The sequence below is a fragment of the Symphalangus syndactylus genome, chromosome 17 (assembly GCF_028878055.3).
Source record: "Symphalangus syndactylus isolate Jambi chromosome 17, NHGRI_mSymSyn1-v2.1_pri, whole genome shotgun sequence".
Taxonomy (NCBI): domain Eukaryota; kingdom Metazoa; phylum Chordata; class Mammalia; order Primates; family Hylobatidae; genus Symphalangus; species Symphalangus syndactylus.
In genome coordinates, this window is record NC_072439.2 from 20993867 (window position 1) to 21010985 (window position 17119).

Sequence of the window (17119 nt, forward strand, 5' to 3'; positions counted from 1 at the left end):
GCCCTTCCGCCTACCCTGACCCTGGGAGAACTGGGAGGGGGATGGGAGGCACCCGCCCTGGGGGCCCACCACCCCCAGGTCTCAGAGGCAGTGACCAGGGGGTGTGTCGCCCATCATCCCTACCCCACTCTGTCTCCACCTCTCTTCCTGTCTCCCCATCTAATCCCTGTCCCTGGGACCGGCTCCACCTCTGTCTGTCAGCTAGATGCTCACGTCTTGACCATCTGACTAACCCTAATTCTGACTCAATTTCTGTGTCTCTCATCGCGTTTTAAAAACCTACACAACAAATTTACGTATAGCAAAGTATATTGTAAACAAATTTAATGACCAAATGATAGACTGGTCAAAAATGTGCCTATCACCAAGGGCTAATACCTTTCCTGTGGCCCAGGCCCTCTGCTCTTAAAAATGGGGCACAAATACAGGCAGGTAAGAGACAGACAGCTCTCATCTTGCACTCTTGGCTTTCTGAGAGGTATGACCCCAAGGTCCTGGAGTCTAGCTGCTGCTTCCTCCTCTGGGAAATAGAGGAGTGATATTGGTAGTGCCTAGCGCATAGCACTGCTGGGACAACTGTGATTTGGGGACTGATCTCCATATCAAGATGACCTGATCCTGTCTGTGTGCGAGACAGTGGCTATCACGGAGCCCTTGTTAGGCCTGCCTGCCATCTGACCCTTCTCAAACCTTCCCGTCTGAGGACATCTGCATGCACACTTGTCCCTCCAACGCTGTCCCACTCTGGATGGCCCTGACACCTGAGAGGCCAGACAGCCAAGTGGTTTATAGGACCTTTGTGATTCTAGGCCTGGGTTCCTGTTTCATATCTGCCTCTGATGGCTGAGTGGCCTTGAGGAAGCAACATCTTTCTGGGCCTCCCTTGACCCATTGCACTAGTTCACGGGGCCGTCTGAGGATCCAACCCGGTGTCAGGCACTTTGCTTGGGCCTGGCAGAGGACAGAAGCACTCGGTAGCGGAGGCTTTCGTTCTTTAATAGTCGCTCTGAGCATCTTGTCTGCCTCCATCCAGCTCTCACTTTCCCCGTCTGGCTCTAATTCTGGTTGACCCAGAGGGCACAGCTGAGGCTCGGAGGTCAGGAACCGTGGACTCCAGGAGGCAGTTTTGAGGGTCCTTCAGGCTCGGCCATGGCAGGATACCACCATTCCATCTCAGAGGCATGAGGAGTCCCTAGGTCCCGACTTGCTGACCCTTGGCCTGTGAGCCCCCTCAACAGTGGCCAGGCCCTCCTGTGTGTGTCTGCTGGGGGAGCAGGAGCCGGGTGTGGGGGCATGGGAAGGCGGGACGCCTGGGTTCCCACAGGCCCGGTGGCTGAGTCACCAGGCGGCCATCTGGCTCCCATTAGCCCAGGGCGGCAGGGGGCTCCATGGGGCGGGCCCTGTGGCCAGCTGGGGGCAGGGACGCTGGGGCAGGCTGTGTGTGGGATGACTCAGGACCCATGATAACAGCCTGTGCGCATTTGGGGAGTGTAAACAGGAGAGGGAGAGGAAGGCGGAGGAAGGGAAAATTGTGGTTGGGCAGAGGGGGGCTGGTGGGGCTGAGAGGGGTAGAGTCCCCCCTCCCTCTACACTCAAGCTGGCAGGCCCCGTGATCCACAGCCTGGGTCCTGGGGAGAGAAGACAGCTGCCCCCATCCTCCCTGCCTGGGGTCTCCTCCCTCCCCTGGGGCTGCATTACTCAGTGGTCAGGGTTCTGCTGCCTATAGCAGCCAGGTTTGAGGGAAGGGGGAAGAAGGGGCCCAGAGCCTGGAACGGGGGATCAAAACCCAGAGATAAAGGCTGAGAGACAGATAGAGAGGGACAGTGACAGCAGAGGCCTAGAGAGGTGGAAATGTACAAATAGAAAGAAGAGGCCCAGAGTGAGGCAGAGGGAGAGATGGGAACCTAACAGAAGCAAGGAGGCTCTGAGTATGAGACACAGCGCAGACATAAACAGAGAGGGGGAGACAGACAGCATGGGAGGCAGCTGCGCTGGGGCCTAGGGGTCAGCACCGGAACCAAACTGGCCACTTCCAGCCACGAAAGGCCCTGCCAGCTGGCCTCCGGCAAGGGGAGGACTTTCACCTTGGGCCCTGCGGTGGAGACAGAGCCTAAGGCAGAGACAGGGGGAGAAAGGGAGAGACAGCCAGCCAGAGCACTGGAAAGAGGGAGCGGGGTTAGGGAGAGAGACAAAAAGACAGAAAGAGAGAGAAAGAAGCCCAGACAGACACCAAGAAAGACAGAGGCAGGAGACAGGGTGGGAGAGACGAGAAAGATAGGGAACCCCAGAAACAGAGGGGTGGGGGTTGTCTGAGATGAGACTAGACCCAGTGAGATGGTGGTGTGCGTGGGTTGTGGGGCACTGCCCTGATGTCCCCCTAGAGAAAGGGTCACTGAGCAGGCCTGGAATCAGCTGCCTTGTTGGGGTTGGGGATGGGGCAGGTGGTGGGAAGGGTGGCGGCCATCAGTCCCCATCCAGCTCTGGGCTGGGCGCATCCTCAGGTTCTTCCTCATCGAAGTACCTCTCCTCCTCATCCCGTGCCACGATGTCGAGGTTGTCGAAGTCGGGGTTGTCGTCTACTGTGCTGCAGGGGGAGGAGGCTGTCAAGGACTGGGTCTCCCTGGGACCCTCGGATGCCCAGGTCAAAGGCCTGGGGCACCCTGATGTCAAAGGCCATGTGCTGGCAGCCGTCAGAGCTGACCCTCCCAAGGGAGATGGTGTTTAAAACTCTCAGGGTTTAAAACTCAAGGAAACATTTTCCAAATCAGAGTTTGCACAAAAACTCTGGGCTGGGCATGGTAGCTCATGCCTGCAATCCCAGCACTATGGGAGGCCAAGGCAGGAAGATGGCTTGAGCCCAGCAGTTGGAGCCCTGGGCAACAAAGGGAGACCCTGTCTCTACAAAAAAATTGAAAAAGTAGCCAGGTGTGGTGGTGAGCACCTGTAGTCCCAGCTTACTCAGTTGGCTGAGGCGGGAGGCTGACTTCAGGCCAGGAGGTCAAGGCTGCGGTGAGCTATGATCAAACCACCACATTCCAGCTTGGGTGACAAAGGAGACCCTGTCTTAAAAAAAAACCCCAAAGCTCTAGTTTTTCTTAAAAAGCTGTAAAATGTGGCGACACATGGGCTTACATTCTCAAGCAGGCAGTGGCTCTCAACAAAGAACCACTTGGGGGTGATTTTGCCCCCACGGCATTTTGACGTTTTGACGTCATCACTGGGGGCTTGCTACTGCCCTCCAGTGGATAGAGGCCGGGATCAGCCAGAGCTGACCACAGGCAGGACAGCTGCCTGTGCTCTAAGGCAGCAAGTAAACCCAGTAGCACTCACTTGGGTCGCCAAGCCTAGCTTGATTTGGCCACTCAGAGATCTCCTACCCCCTTGCGACCCCTTGCGACTGCTCCAGCCCCTTCTGCCCCTCGGTGCTGCTGGGGGCTCTGGCACCTACTATGGCCTCTGCCAGGAATGCTCCTCCCACTTCCTGCAGGCCTTTGCTGTCAGCCCCTCAGAGAGGCCTTCCCTAGCCACCCTGTCACTCTCCTCCCACTGCTTCACTTTTCCTCATGGCCCCATCACCATGAAGTGCTAGAAAATTCTAGATCATCCTCACTAGAGTGGGACCCCTTTCCAGGCAGGGAAGCCTTTCGTTGGTTTTGGTCCCCGCCTTATCCCCAGAGCCTGTGGACATCACAGACGCTCAGCACATGCCAACTGAATGCAGGGATGGGGGACACATCGGGGCCACTGCTGCCCTCCTGAGGCAACACACTGTGGTCCCTGCCAACCCCAATTTCCTCTTGGGCCCTGGCTTGGGAACAGCAGTGATGCCTGCTGAATGAGGGTCCCCATGGTCCAGGCCCTCTGCTCACCACTTTGCGTGCAGGAACTGGGGCTCTGAGCAGGCCTGGCTGGCTGGAAGTGGAGCAGCCAGATTCCATTCAAGAGCCAGGGATCCCAGAACGGGAGGAGGCTCCGGTGACCATGGCTGGGCCCCACGGCAGAGGCAATCACAATTCCCACTTTCCTGATGAGCCCACCTCAGGACGGACGTAGGGTCCGCTTATGTGTGGTCACACATTTCACATGTCATTGGGGCTGGATGTGAAACCAAGGAGGGTCCTCTGCTGCTAGGCCCAGTGTTTGGGACCACAAGGCAAAACTACCTTAAATGATAAAACCAATCTTTGACTGACATATCACTCTCCTTTTGTGATGTGACACATCACAGAGTGAAACATCACTCTGCTTTTCCAAAGCAGGTGGCCCAAGTGTCTCAGCCCTGGGGTGCTACTGGAGAAATGAACAACTGTAACTGTGGGGGCAGCCAGTGCAGGCCCCTCCATGCCGGGCATGAACCTTGCCAGGGGTTACTTCCTGCAGCATGAGGAGGTTCCAAGGTGAAGCGGAAGAGGTTGGGCTTCCTAGGGAGACTTGGGGGGCTTGGGGTAGTAGCCTCTGCCATTGTCAGGAGGCGAGTGTTTCAGGGTTTCATTGATACTGAGCTATATGTCATCCTTGTCCACCCCCTGCCTTAGAGGTGAGGAGACTGAGGGTCTGAGATGGACAAGGCTAGTCCAAGGTCACTCAGCCTCTTCCTTTGGCTGTTCAACCCCACATCCTGGAACTGTTTTGGGGCCTTCTAGCTCCACAAAGGGAGGCCCCCACAGCTTGGTAAGGGCTCTGCATGTGACCAAAGGCCGTGAGATGCTGGGCTGGGGGATGGGGAGGTGGGGGCACAGGAGTACCTGTAGTCAAAGTCCCCGTCCTTGCCATCTAGGAAGCGCTGGTGCATGCGGCTGGTGAACTCCTCTCGCAGGATCAGCTTCTCCTCCGAGTCAGGAACCCAGGCCTCCGAGTCCTTGCCTGACCTCTGGTCTGCAGAGGGAGAGCAGAGGGGGTGTGAATGCGGGTGCACTTGGGCAGGCACTGAGCACAGAGTCCACAGAGAGCTGCTGCTCCTGTGCCCAGCCTTGTGCTGGGTAGCTCTGGGAACACAGTAGTGACAGAGATGGCCCTGGTCTCTGCCCTCCAGGGACATGCATAAAACATGACCATATAGTGCTCTGGAGACTGTATCCTCGGGTCAGGATCTGAGACCTGAAGGGTGGGAGGAGAGGCATTCCTGGCAGAGGGAACGGCCTGACCAGACCTGGAGGCGAGGGATCATTTGGTGCCTCAGAGTGGGGGATGGGGATGCTGCAGCGGTTGGAAGGGCACACACACAGAGAGTCAGGCCGGGCAGGGGAGGGACGCAATGTCAGCTTTTGCAGGTTGGGGGCCCAGCCTGCTGCCATTAAGTGGAGACAGACAGGCCTGGGGCTGGGGTGTCTGGAATCTGGGGTCTCCCTGCTACTGACCCTCACCTTCCTCATCACTGTCCTCCTCCTCTTCCTCTTCCTCCAAGCAGGCCTCCTCCTCCTCCTGCTGTTGGAGCAGACGCTGCTGTAGCTCCCGCTCCTCGTAGGACTGGAGCAGCAAGTTGGAGAGCGGGCAAGCAGGTCTCCCGGGGGACCCGGGCTTGGGGGGCTGGTGGGTTGGGGTGCGGGCACTGAGTTCCTCCTGGGTGAGGTACTGCCCGATGTACTGCTCGTATAGCAGGGGGGCCCGGAATCGCATCTGCTCATCACTGAAGTACTCGCCCCCTGCACAGAGGAGAGACAGGGTGGGCATGGGGTGAGTGACTGAGCAGACGTGTCCATGTGGGTATGTGTGTGATCATGCTTGTGGGATGATGTGCATACACAGTCCAAGTGTGTGTATGCACACATTCAAAAACACAGGAAAACATGCAGGCGCCTGAGGCGTGCGCGTGAATATTCATGCAGGCGCCTGAGGCCGTGTGCGCAAGCACTCATGCAGGCACCTGAGGTCACGTGCATGTGATTACTTGTGCAGGCGCCTGAGTGTGTTTATGTGGCCCGGCCTCTGTCTTCCTGTGTATTCATGTATTCATGCATCCAAGCATGTGTGTACACGGGCAGACCTGGCTACATCCTGGTCTCTGAGGCTCTGACGGTCTGGAGCTCGTGTACAACTGTGTCCAGGCACGACGCGCAAGCTCCTGCCCATGGACGTGTGCATGGCCCATGTACACACACATGTCCTGTGAGGCCCAGCATATGCCCACGGACACCTGTCTGTCTGGGTGTCAGCATGCAGGACAATGCAGCAGAGGTTGTGTGTCTCTAGGTTGTGTGCCTGTTTGTGGGGCCCCAGTCTGGCTGGCAGTGGACACGCCTTCACTGTGGGGCGTGTATGTGCGTACATCCACGTGGATCTGGCATGTGTGTGCAAGGGATCAGGTCAGGTGGGGCTTCTGCCTGTGTATCCCTGGGAAAGCCTCCTGGTGGTGGAAGGCCCTAGATCCGTCCTCTCTCGAGTGCTCCTCTATGCAGCAACCCCTCAGGTGGGCCTGGCTTCCCCACTACCCCAAAACCTGAGTTCCCTGCATCACCCCTGGCTGCCTGTTCCTGCAGGAGCTACTCTGTCTCTCAGATAACAGTTAAACCTGCCCTGGTCCCTCCCCTCCACTGGTCCTAGCCCTGTCTTCAGAGCCCAGGGCAAAGAAACTGCTCGGACTCCTGGCCTCTGCAGCACCATAGGCTGTGACTGTCCCTGTCCTACTCAGCTTCCCCACTCCTGCCAGCTCTCTTGCCCCCAGCTGTTTGTGGCATCCTCTAGCAGCTTCAGTTTTTTGAGATGGAGTCTCACTCTGTTGCCCAGGCTGGAATGTAGTGGCGTGATCTCGGCTAACTCTAACTGCAACCTCCGCCTCCCGGGTTCAAGTGATTCTCCTGCCTCAGCCTCCTGAGTAGCTGGGATTACAGGCACCTGCCACAGTGCCTGGCTAATTTTTTTTGTATTTTTAGTAGAGACAGGGTTTCACCATGTTGGCCAGGCTGGTCTTGAACTCCTTATCTCCAGTGATCTGCCTGCCTCGGCCTCCCAAAGTGCTGGGATTACAGGTCTGAGCCACTGTGCCCAGCCTCTAGCAGATTCAGTTTCTATCCCTCCTTCTCCCCAACTTGGATTATCACCCACCCAGGCTCTGGATCTCTCCCCATCTCTTCCTTTATCTCCATCTCTCTATCTTTCCTGCTTTTTTCAGTTTCTGTCACCTACCCCCACCTCATTCAACTTCTTTTTTTTTTTGGCAACCTCCACCTCCCAGATTCACATAATTCTCCTGCCTCAGCCTCCCAAGTAACTGAGATTAGTTGCCTGCCACCACACGTGGCTAATTTTTTTGTATTTTTAGTAAAGATGGGGTTTCACCATGTTGGCCAGGCTGCTGTGGAACTCCTGACCTCAGGTCCACCCCCACCTCGCCCTCCCAAAGTGCTGGAATTACAGGCTTGAGTGACTGTGCCCGGCCCATCTTCCTTCTGTCTTCATCCTCATTTCCACATCTGTGTTTCACTTTTTTTTTTTTTTTTTTTTTTTGAGACAAGGTCTGGCTTTATCGCCCAGGCTAGAGCTTAGTGGTGGGATCTCAGCTCACACAACTTCCACCTCCCAGGCTCAAGCAATTCTCCCACCTCAGCCTTCTGAGTAGCTAGGGCGCCACCATACCCAGCTAATTTTTGTATTTTTTGTAGAGACAGCATTTCACCATGTTGCCCAGGCTGGTCTTGAACTCATGAGCTCAAGTAATCTGCCCACCTTGACCTCCCAAAGTGCTGGGATTACAGGCATAAGCCATCATGCCCAGCCTCTCTCTCTTTCTCTATGAACCTCTCTATAACTTGTGCCTTCTCCCTAATGAAAACTTAACTCACTCTCTGCTTCATTCACTCTCATCTTTTAACTTTGGTTCTGGTGTTGTGGTCACAAGGATGCTTTTAATTATGTGACGGTCGAAAAGCTATCTTTTTTTTCCTTCATGGTTTTCACAGTGTGTCTTGTTCAGAAGGCTTCTGTGTCCCCAAGGTCATGTACATACTCCTTTTGGTTTCCCCTGATGCCTTTGTATATGGTATGAGGTAGAGATCTCATGTTTTGTTCCTTAGGTATGACCAATTATCACAGCACTGTGTACTGTGTCTTCAGCCTACCAATCTGAAATGCCACTTCTGACATCTACTAAATTCTGATCTATTCTTATTGTCTGTCCCATTCTCTTCCCTGGACCCTTGTCTATCTCTCCCCCTTACTTTACATTTCTATCTCAGTCTCTTCCTGTGTCCCTGTCTCTGTCTCAAAACTTCTCTCCCAGGATCTCTGTCTGTTTCTGCTCTTGTATTCTTTTTTCTAATTCCCTCTGCCTCAGTCTCCCCTCCCTCCCCATCTGTGCCCACTCTCGCCCATCTGGCCTCCACACCTTGGATCAGCTCTCGCAGGGCAGCATAGCGCCGGTTACGCAGGCGGGTACGCAGGGTGCGGGGCCGGGCAGTGCCCTGCTGGGCCACCTCAGCACAGTAGAAGTCTGCACGGTGGTCGCCACGCACGTGGCCAAAGCAGGCCAGGTGCTCCTCACGGAGGCCTGTGCGGAAGCGCTCCAGGAACACCAGTGGCTTCTCGTGGTACAGCTGGGCCAGGATGGCCACTTTCTCACGCTCTGTCAAGTCGGGTTCACCCTGCTGCTGGCTGCAAACAGGCAGGCGGCTGGCGGCTACAGCGTGCAGCATAGCACTCACTGCTGCATTTTCAGTCCTGGAAGTGTCACTGTCCAGGGCCACTGATGTTGCCACAGCTGCTTCCACTTTGTCCTGGGGTTTAGATGGGACTGGTGTCTGGCTCAGCTCACCCCAGTGCCCAGGTCCAGGCTCTGTGCAGCCTGAGGAAAGGAGAGATTTGTTAGTTCAGAGATGGGAGTGTGGGAAGGGACTGGGGGCTTAGTCACTCACTCAGCTCACATTTACTGGGCACCGACTATATTCTGGGCACTGTTCTGGGCACTAGAGAAACCACAGTGAGCAAAAGTTGACATTTCAGTAGGGGACACAAACAATTAGCAACATAATTACCGAAAACATAATGTGTTAGGTGTTTCCTGGAGTTATGCGGAAAAATAAAGAGGGAAGGAGGAGGGAAGGAGGTGGAGGAGGCTGCAATTTTATTTTATTTTCGAGACAGGGTCTTGCTCTGTCACCCAGGCTGGAGTGCAGGGTGCAATCACAGCTCACCGCAGCCTTGACCTCCTGGCCTTCAGCGATCCTCCCATCTCAGCCTCCCTTGTACCTAGGACCACAGGCATATACCACCACGCCTGTGTAATTTTTAAATTTTTTGTAGAGACAGGGTATTGACATGTTACTCAGGCTGGTCTCGAACTCCAGGACTCCAGCAATCCTCCTGCCTTGGCCTCCCAAAGTGCTGGGGAATAAAGGTGTAAGCCACTGTGACTGGCCTATTTTTACTTTTTTTTAGAGATAAGGCCTTGCTCCATTGCCAGGCTGGAGTGCAATGGCACAACCATGGTTCACTGTAACCCTGAACTCCTGGACTCAAGCAATCCTCCCACCTCAGCCTCCTGAGCAGCCAGGACTACAGGCATGCACTACCATACTCAGTTAATCTTTAAATTTTTTTTTTCTTTTTCTTTTTTGTGATGGAGTTTTGCTCTTGTTGCCCAGGCTGGAGTGCAATGGTGTGAGATCTGCCCACTGCAACTGCCGCCTCCTGGGTTCAAGTGATTGCTGTTGGTGCCTCAGCCTCCCAACTAGCTGAGATTACAGGTGCAAGCCATAATGCCTGGCTAATTTTTGTATTTTTAGTAAAGACAGTGCTATGTTGGCTAGGCTGGTCTCCAACTCCTGACCTCAGGTGATCCACCCCCCTTCGGCCTCCCAAAATGCTGGGATTACAGGTGTGTGCCACCGCACCCTGCCAATCTTTTTTTTTTTTTTTTGAGACAGAGTCTCGCTCTTTCGCCCAGGCTGCAGTGGAGCAATCTCGATTCACTGCAACCTCCGCCTTGGGTTCAAGCAATTCTCTGCCTCAACCTCCCAAGCAGCTGGGATTACAGGTGCCTGCCACCATGCCCGGCTAATTTTTATATTTTTAGTAGAGACAAGGTTTCACCATCTTGGCTGTGCTGGTCTCGAACTCCTGACCTCGTGATCCACCCCACCCCCCTCTGCCCTTCGGCCTCCCAAAGTGCTGGGATTACAGGTGTGTGCCACCGCACCCTGCCAATCCTTTTTTTTTTTTTTTTTGAGATGGAGTCTCGCTCTTTTGCCCAGGCTGCAGTGGAGCAATCTCGATTCACTGCAATCTCTGCCTCGGGTTCAAGCAGTTCTCTGCCTCAGCCTCCCAAGCAGCTGGGATTACAGGTGCCTGCCACCATGCCCAGCTAATTTTTGTATTTTTGGTAGAGACAGGGTTTCACCATCTTGGCCGTGCTGGTCTCGAACTCCTGACCTCGTGTTCCACCCGCCTCAGCCTCCCAAAGTGCTGGGATTACAGGTGTGAGCCACCGCGCCCAGCCTGCACTCTACCAATCTTTAAATTAAAAAAAAAAAAAAGTTTCAGTAAAGACAAGGTCTCACTAGGTTGCCCACAGTGGTCTCAATCTCTTGAGGTCAGGCAATCCTCCCACCTCGATCTTCCAAAGTGCTGGAATTACAAGCGTGCACCACTGGACCCGGCCTAATTTTAATTTTTTTTGGTAGAGACAGGGTCTTGCTGTGTTGCCCAGGCTGGTCTTGAACTCCTGGCCTCAACTGATCCTCCTGCCTCAGCCTTCCAAAGTGCTGACATTACAGTGTAAACCACCATGCCTGGCCAAGGCTGCAATTTTAAATGGAAGGCTCAGAGAAGGCTTTGCCAAAAAAGGGACATTTGATTAGAGACCTCAGGTGGTGAGGGATTAAGCCATGAGATCTCTTGGAAAAGAGAATTCCAGGCAGAGGGAACAACTACTGCAAAGGCCCTGAGGCCTGACTTACTGATCCACTCAATTCTTTAAATCGTTAATACATTTGCTAATTTGTTTACTCATTCATTCACTCTCTCATGCATTCATGCGTTCACCCAACCACTCTTTAATAACTCTAAATCTTAGGCTGGACGCGGTGGCTCATGCCTGTAATCCCAGCACTTTGGGAGGCTGTGGCAGGTGGATCACCTGAGATCAGGAGTTCAAGACCAGCCTGACTAACTGGGAGAAACCCCATCTCTACTAAAAATACAAAATTAGCTGTTGTGGCACATGCCTGTAATCCCAGCTACTCGGGAGGCTGAGGCAGGAGAATAGCTTGAACCTGGGAGGCAGAGGTTGCGGTGAGCCAAGATCGTGCCATTGCACTCCAGTCTGGGCAACAAGAGCAAAACTCTAAAAAAAAAGCCAAAAAACTAAATCTCTGAGAGGCCCTAAGTCAGGCAATGCTGAGGATCCATAGGATGAATCCAGTCCAGCTCCTGCCCTCAGGGAGCACCCAGTCTGATGTGGGAGACAGTCAGGATCAACAATAATACGGGCAAAGAAAACAGGAAAGCTGGCTGGGCACCGTGGCTCATGCCTGTAATCCAGCACTTTGGGAGGCCGAGGTGGGCAGATCACTTGAGGCCACAAATTTGAGACCAGCCTGGCCAACATGGTGAAACCCTGCCTGTACTAAAAATACAAAAATCAGCTGGGCATGGTGGTGGGCACCTGTAATCCCTGCTACTCAGGAGGCAGAGGCACAAGAATCGCTTGAACCCAGGAGGTAGAGGTTGCAGTGAGCCGAGATCAGCCATTGCACTCCAGCCTGGGTAACAGAGTGAAGACTCTGTCTCAAGAAAACAGGAAAGTGGAGCGCTGGGCAAACCTTGGTGGGACTTCTTTCCCAAGAGTGGAGGAAGCAAGCCTGCGGCAAGCAGGAAATACGTGAAAACAGAATATAGAGACAACTTTAGGCAGCGTGGCTGGGTTGGGGAGAAGAGAAGTCACAGGTGACATTACATGTGTTGTGTGTATCAGGGAGGATTTAAATCACTGACGCAGCTGAAGACTGAGCTGGACAAGGGCAGGGGCTGTGGAGGAAGGAACAGGATCATGAGTGAGCGAATCAGAAAGATGTCAGGAGGCTGAGTGGAGGAGCCATGGGGCTGACATGCTGGGAAGTAAGGGAAGCATCCAGGGGAATGGTCCAACTGCTGCTACATAGGCCTCCGGACTCCTCAGGAGAGAAATGTTAGGCTGGAGACAGAGCTGTGGGTGTCATCAGAGTCAAGACAAGAACCAAAGCCAAGAGAAATGAGAGGTAGGGATTGGGGAGGGCATGGGGGAGTGCGAGAGGGATGAGAAGAGGGTCCAGGAAAAAGCACTGAACAGATGCGGGGAAGGGATGCCTCTGAAGCTAAAAACTGGCTGTGCAAAAGATAGCTACATCTTAATCCCCGGAGCCCATTAATGTTACCTTAAAAAAAAAAAAGAGGCCGGTTGCAATGGCTCACCCCTGTAATCCCAGCACTTTGGGAGGCCGAGGTGGGCGGATCACTTGAGGTCAGGAGCTCAAGACCAGCTTGGCCAACATGGCGCTCTACCAAAAATACAAAAAATTGGCCAGGTGGCACGCTCCTGTAGTCCCAGGTACTCAGGAGGCTGAGGTAGGAGAATTGCTTGAACTCCGGAGACAGAGGTTGCAGTGAGCCGAGATCACGTACTCCAGCCTGGTCTACAGAGCGAGACTTCGTCTTAAAAAAAAAGATGGCAATGTCAAAAGGGGAAGCAGAGATTGGAGTGATGTAGCCACATGCCAAGGAATTCCAGAAACCACCACTGGCTGGAAGAGGCAAGAAATGAGTTTTCTCCCAGAGTCTGTGGGGGAGCACGACCCTGCAGACACCTGGATTTCAGTTCAGCAACACTGACTTCAGCCTTCTGCCCTTGAGAACTATGAAAGAATAAAGTTCTGTTGTTTGAAGTCATGCAGTTTGTGGTACTTTGTTACAACACCCTTGGGAAACAGGCTGAGAAAGAGCAGCCTGAGAGACAGGCAGGAAATCAGGCACTATGGTGTCGCTGAAGCCAAAGGAAAACATGCAAAAAGGATGGAAGGGTCAACAGCATTTAATTCTAGTCCAGTCTAGTAAGAAAAAAAACCTGAATGGGCCAAGTGTGGTGGCTCACACCTGTAATCCCAGCACTATGGGAGGCTGAGGCAGGAGGATCTCTTGAGGTCAGAAGTTCGAGGCCAGCCTGGCCAACATGGTGAAACCCCATCTCTACTAAAAATATACAAAATTAGACAGGCATGGTGGCGGGCACCTGTGATCCCAGCTACTTGGGAGGCTGAGGCACGGGAATCACTTGAACCTGGGAGGCGGAGGTTGCAGTGAGCTGAGATCATGCCACTGCACTCCAGCCTGGGCAACAGAGTGAAACTCTCTCAAAAAACAAACAAACAAAAAATAACCTGAATGGGGTGACTGGACTGAACAACATGGGGGAAGTCAGTGCAGACCCTAATCAGAGCAGTTTCTTAGGAGAAAAGTCAGACAGTCGTCAGCAGGAGACGAGGAAATGGAGACCAAGTGTACATGACTCTCTGAAGGAGATAGATGGGGCCAGGAGACAGACTTTTTCTTTTTCTTGAAACAGGGTCTTTGCTCTGTTGCTCAGACTGGAATACAATAGTGCAAACACAGCTCACTGCAGCTTCGACCTCCTGGGCTCAAGTGATCCTCCCGCCTCAGCCTCCTGAGTAGCTGGGACCACCGGAATGCACCATCAAACCTGTCTAATTTTTTTTTTTTTTTTTTTTTTGAGACAGAGTTTTGCTCTGTTACCCAGGCTAGAGTACAGTGGTGCAATCTCTGCTCACTGCAACCTCCACCTCCCGGGTTCAAGTGATTCCAGTTGGTGCCTCAGCCTCCCGAGTAGCTGGGATTACAGGCACACACCACGACGCCTGGCTAATATTTGTATTTTTAGTAGAGACGGGATTTCGCTATGTTGGCTAGGCTGGTCTCCAACTCCTGACCTGAGGTGATCTTCCTGCCTCCGCCTTCCAAAATGCTGCGATTACAGGTGTGAGCCACCGGGCCCGGTCTTAATTTTTAAATTTTGTGTAGAGATGGGGTCTGGCTATGTTGCCAGTGCTGGTCTCAAACTCCTGGGCTCAGGTCTCACTCTGTTGCAGAGGCTGGAGTGCAGTGGTGTAATAATCTTAGATCACTGCAATCTCAAAGGATTCGAGTGACACTTCCACCTTAGTCTCCTGAGTAGCTTGTCCTAGCTACTCCCTAGCCACCAGGCCTGGCTAATTTTTAAATGTTTATAGAGATCAGGTTTCTCTCTCTTGCCCAGGCTGGTCTCAAACTCCTGGGCTCAAGCAACCCTCCTGCCTTGGCCTCCCAAAGTGCTGGGATTACAAGTGGGAGCCACTGCACCCGGCCTTAAGACTTTTTTTAGGTTAAATTTTTTATTTTTAGAAAATTTCAAACATACACAAAAGTAGAAAGTACAAAACACCTCTCCCCCTACCTCCATATACCAATCATCTCCATCTGGCTTCTACAATTACCAATTCTTGGCCAGCGGTGTTTGAGCCACGCTTCCAACCACACCTCACCCGACATCGGATTACTTTGAAGGTTGTGGGAAAGCTAAGAAATTGAGTAACGACTTTGAAAGGAGCCTGGCTGGATTTTCGACTTTGGGGGAAACGGGAGTTACAATGAAATGAGGGAATCGTTAGATTGGAATAAGTTTGCATGAGGCAGGTAGAAGTTTAGCCTGGAAAGATAGGAGGATTCGTCTAGAGCCAGGGAAGGCTCAGCTTGGTATAGGGAAGGAGGTAATTTGAGAAGGGCTGGTCTGAGGCAATGCAGGAATTAGGCCGGGGTAGAGAGGTTTCTGTTAATTTGAGAGTTAGCCTGGTAAGGAAATGAGTTAGGGACACGGAAAGGATTGGTCTGGAATTGGGAAGAGGTTAATTTCGGGGGGAAGGAATGGAGAAAAAGGAGGTCAACCCGCGACAAGGGAGGGAATAATCCGGGCAAAGTGGTGAAGAGGACCGGTAAAGCTGAGGGGGGCGGGTGTCCCCCTAAAACGAGTCCTCCTTCGCGTTCCTGGGGGAATCATTTCCTAGAGACACCGCAGCCGCACCCACCCGCCGCCTCCGCGTGACCAAGATCTCACCATTATCTGGTTCCTTCGCCGCCGCCGCCGTCGCCACGGCCTCCATCCTGGTTCTCTCGGACTTGTCAACAGCCCGGCGGGCCCCGCACACCAACCTCCGGCCCACGCACGCAAGAGACACTTTCTCCTGAGAATGTTCCGGGTCCGGGTGCACCGCTGCGCCCAGGCACCGCAGTTCCGGGCCTAAGGCGGACGTTGCATTGCGCATGCGTGCCTCTCTCGGGCTCCGCCCTCCGCAGCCAGGAAGGAAAGGGGCTCCCCAGAGAGTGAGAGACCCTTAAACCTCTGCTGTCAGTCAGTAGGAACCAGAACCATTGTTCGTTTGTTCACTGCTGTGACTCCAGCTCCCAGCGTGCTTAATTTTGAGATGGATGGTTAAAGGGCTGTCCCCTGGAGCCTGGAGCCGTCATACTCTGAGGGTTCGTGCTCTCGTTTAGACCCCCGCTTGTCCGTTTCCTTTCTTCATCCCTTCAGGAATTCAGGAATATTTACTAAGCCTTGACTCTTTTTTTTTTTTTTTTTTTGAGGCAGGGTCTCGCTTTGTCGCCCAGACGAATGCAGTGGCGCGATCACGGTTCACTGTAACCTCACATTCCTGTGCTCAAGTGAGCCTCCTGTCTCAGCCTTTGGAGTAGTTGGGATTACAGGTGCGCACAACCGCGCCCGGCTAATTTTTAAAATTTTTTTTGTAGAGCCAGGGGTCCCACTTGTTGCCCAGGCTAGTCCCCAACTCCTGGCCTCAAGCAATCCTCCCGCTTCAGCCTCTCAAAATGCTGGGATTGCACGCGTGAGCCACCAGCCTGGCTTACTTCCGTCATCATACCCTGTCTCTGGCTGGTATGAGATGGGTGGTGAGATAGAACTTCCCATTTTGTGTTCCCAGGACCTGGAGGAAATCTGCAGGTGTGAAACAAGCCAACTGTGGTCCTTATTTCCCTATGGGATGGGTGGGGCTCTATTTAGGTGTTACCAGCAGAGTAGACAGACATGTCACCAGTAGGCACTCAGTGGCCAGGGCTTTGATGGATCCAGAGGGCCGAGGGAGCTGTCCACCCCAGGCTGGAGGGTCAAGGAAGCCTTCTTTCTGGGAGGGGACCCTCAAGCTAAGACCTGAAGAACGAGTAGGAGCTGAGTTAAGAGGAAGGTAGGGGAAAGAGTCTTGAGGATGGCAGGTATGGACGGTTCTGGTTGCTGCAAGCACTTCAGTACGGTCAGGGCATAGGAAAGGAGCTCTAACTTGAAAGCTATGATTGGGCTGTGGAGGTTTTGAGAACCTCATGAATTTTTATGCAAAATTCCATGTGCCTCTGTATTCTCCAGTGCAGTGGTTCATGGCATTATTTGTGGGTTCCAGAAAGGACTTATGGCTCCTCAGAACAAAATAACCACTGATTTGATATTCAAAGGGGAAGCAGAAAGAGATGGAGCCAGGGAGGTTACCAGGTGCTACGCCATGCAGGGCCTCATAAGCCATAGTAAGTGGCTTGACCTCCTTTATTCTGAAGGGATTGGGCATCACGGGACTGGAGATGAGACGTGTGTGAGGAAAACTGGCTGAGAACAGAGGAAGAGCTTCCTCATTTGCATTCCCTTGAGGTCTGGGGATGTGGAAGAAAGCCAAGGAGGTCCCTATTTACCAGCCGATACCCAGGCATTACCAGGAGGGGCCAGCAGAGGGCGCCATAGCCCAGCATATGGACATGCAGGGAAGGGGACTTTCTAGACTAAAGGCCCTGTCACCTCCTCTCTGGAGCACTCTAGGGTCCCTTTTAGCCACCAACCTTGGTTCCTTCTCACGTTCTGATGCCCAACCCGAGATTCTGAGACTAGTCAGCTTCCCTCCCTCGTTTTTGTTGCCCATCTCCCTTTCACAAGGCTCTGAGCTCCCCGCAGGGAAGTATTGGGGCTGAATTGGCTTCTCCTGTGGCCCAGCGTTCTCTCACAAGGAGCCAGGAACACAGCATGTACTGAGGGAATGAAGACATAAGGTTGCTAATGAAGGAGGACGATGGGCCATGGGGATGCAATCTGGAGTCTTTTACCCTGGCT

At 53.3% G+C, this 17119-nt stretch overlaps 1 protein-coding gene across 2 annotated transcripts; it reads right to left on the reverse strand.

The window, feature by feature from the left end:
* Positions 1 to 307: 307 nt before the first annotated feature.
* Positions 308 to 15267, reverse strand: CCDC97 (coiled-coil domain containing 97). Of its 2 annotated transcripts, none has more exons than XM_055249926.2 (5): positions 15071 to 15267; positions 8321 to 8776; positions 5364 to 5642; positions 4746 to 4875; positions 308 to 2584 (listed from the first exon to the last, which is right to left on the reverse strand). In XM_055249926.2, the coding sequence occupies exons 1-5, from the start codon at positions 15114 to 15116 to the stop codon at positions 2464 to 2466; spliced, it is 1032 nt and encodes a 343-aa protein (XP_055105901.1). In that variant the 5' UTR covers positions 15117 to 15267; the 3' UTR covers positions 308 to 2463. The 2 variants fall into 2 exon arrangements, with proteins under 2 accessions (XP_055105901.1, XP_055105900.1); XM_055249925.2 differs by lacking the exon at positions 15071 to 15267 and adding an exon at positions 14454 to 15002.
* Between the last annotated feature and the right edge of the window lie 1852 nt (positions 15268 to 17119).

What these genes read in the sequence shown, in the direction of transcription:
- CCDC97 (XM_055249925.2), bottom strand. Translation starts at nt 14,508, where the DNA reads ATGTCGGGTGAGGTGTGGTTGGAAGCGTGGCTCAAACACCGCTGGCCA. An exon ending in CCTGCGAGAGCTGATCCAAG is followed by an intron (nt 5,643 to 8,320) that starts GTGTGGAGGCCA and finishes TCCTCTGTGCAG; the next exon opens with GGGGCGAGTACTTCAGTGAT. An exon ending in GGAGGACAGTGATGAGGAAG is followed by an intron (nt 4,876 to 5,363) that starts GTGAGGGTCAGT and finishes CTCCCTCTGCAG; the next exon opens with ACCAGAGGTCAGGCAAGGAC.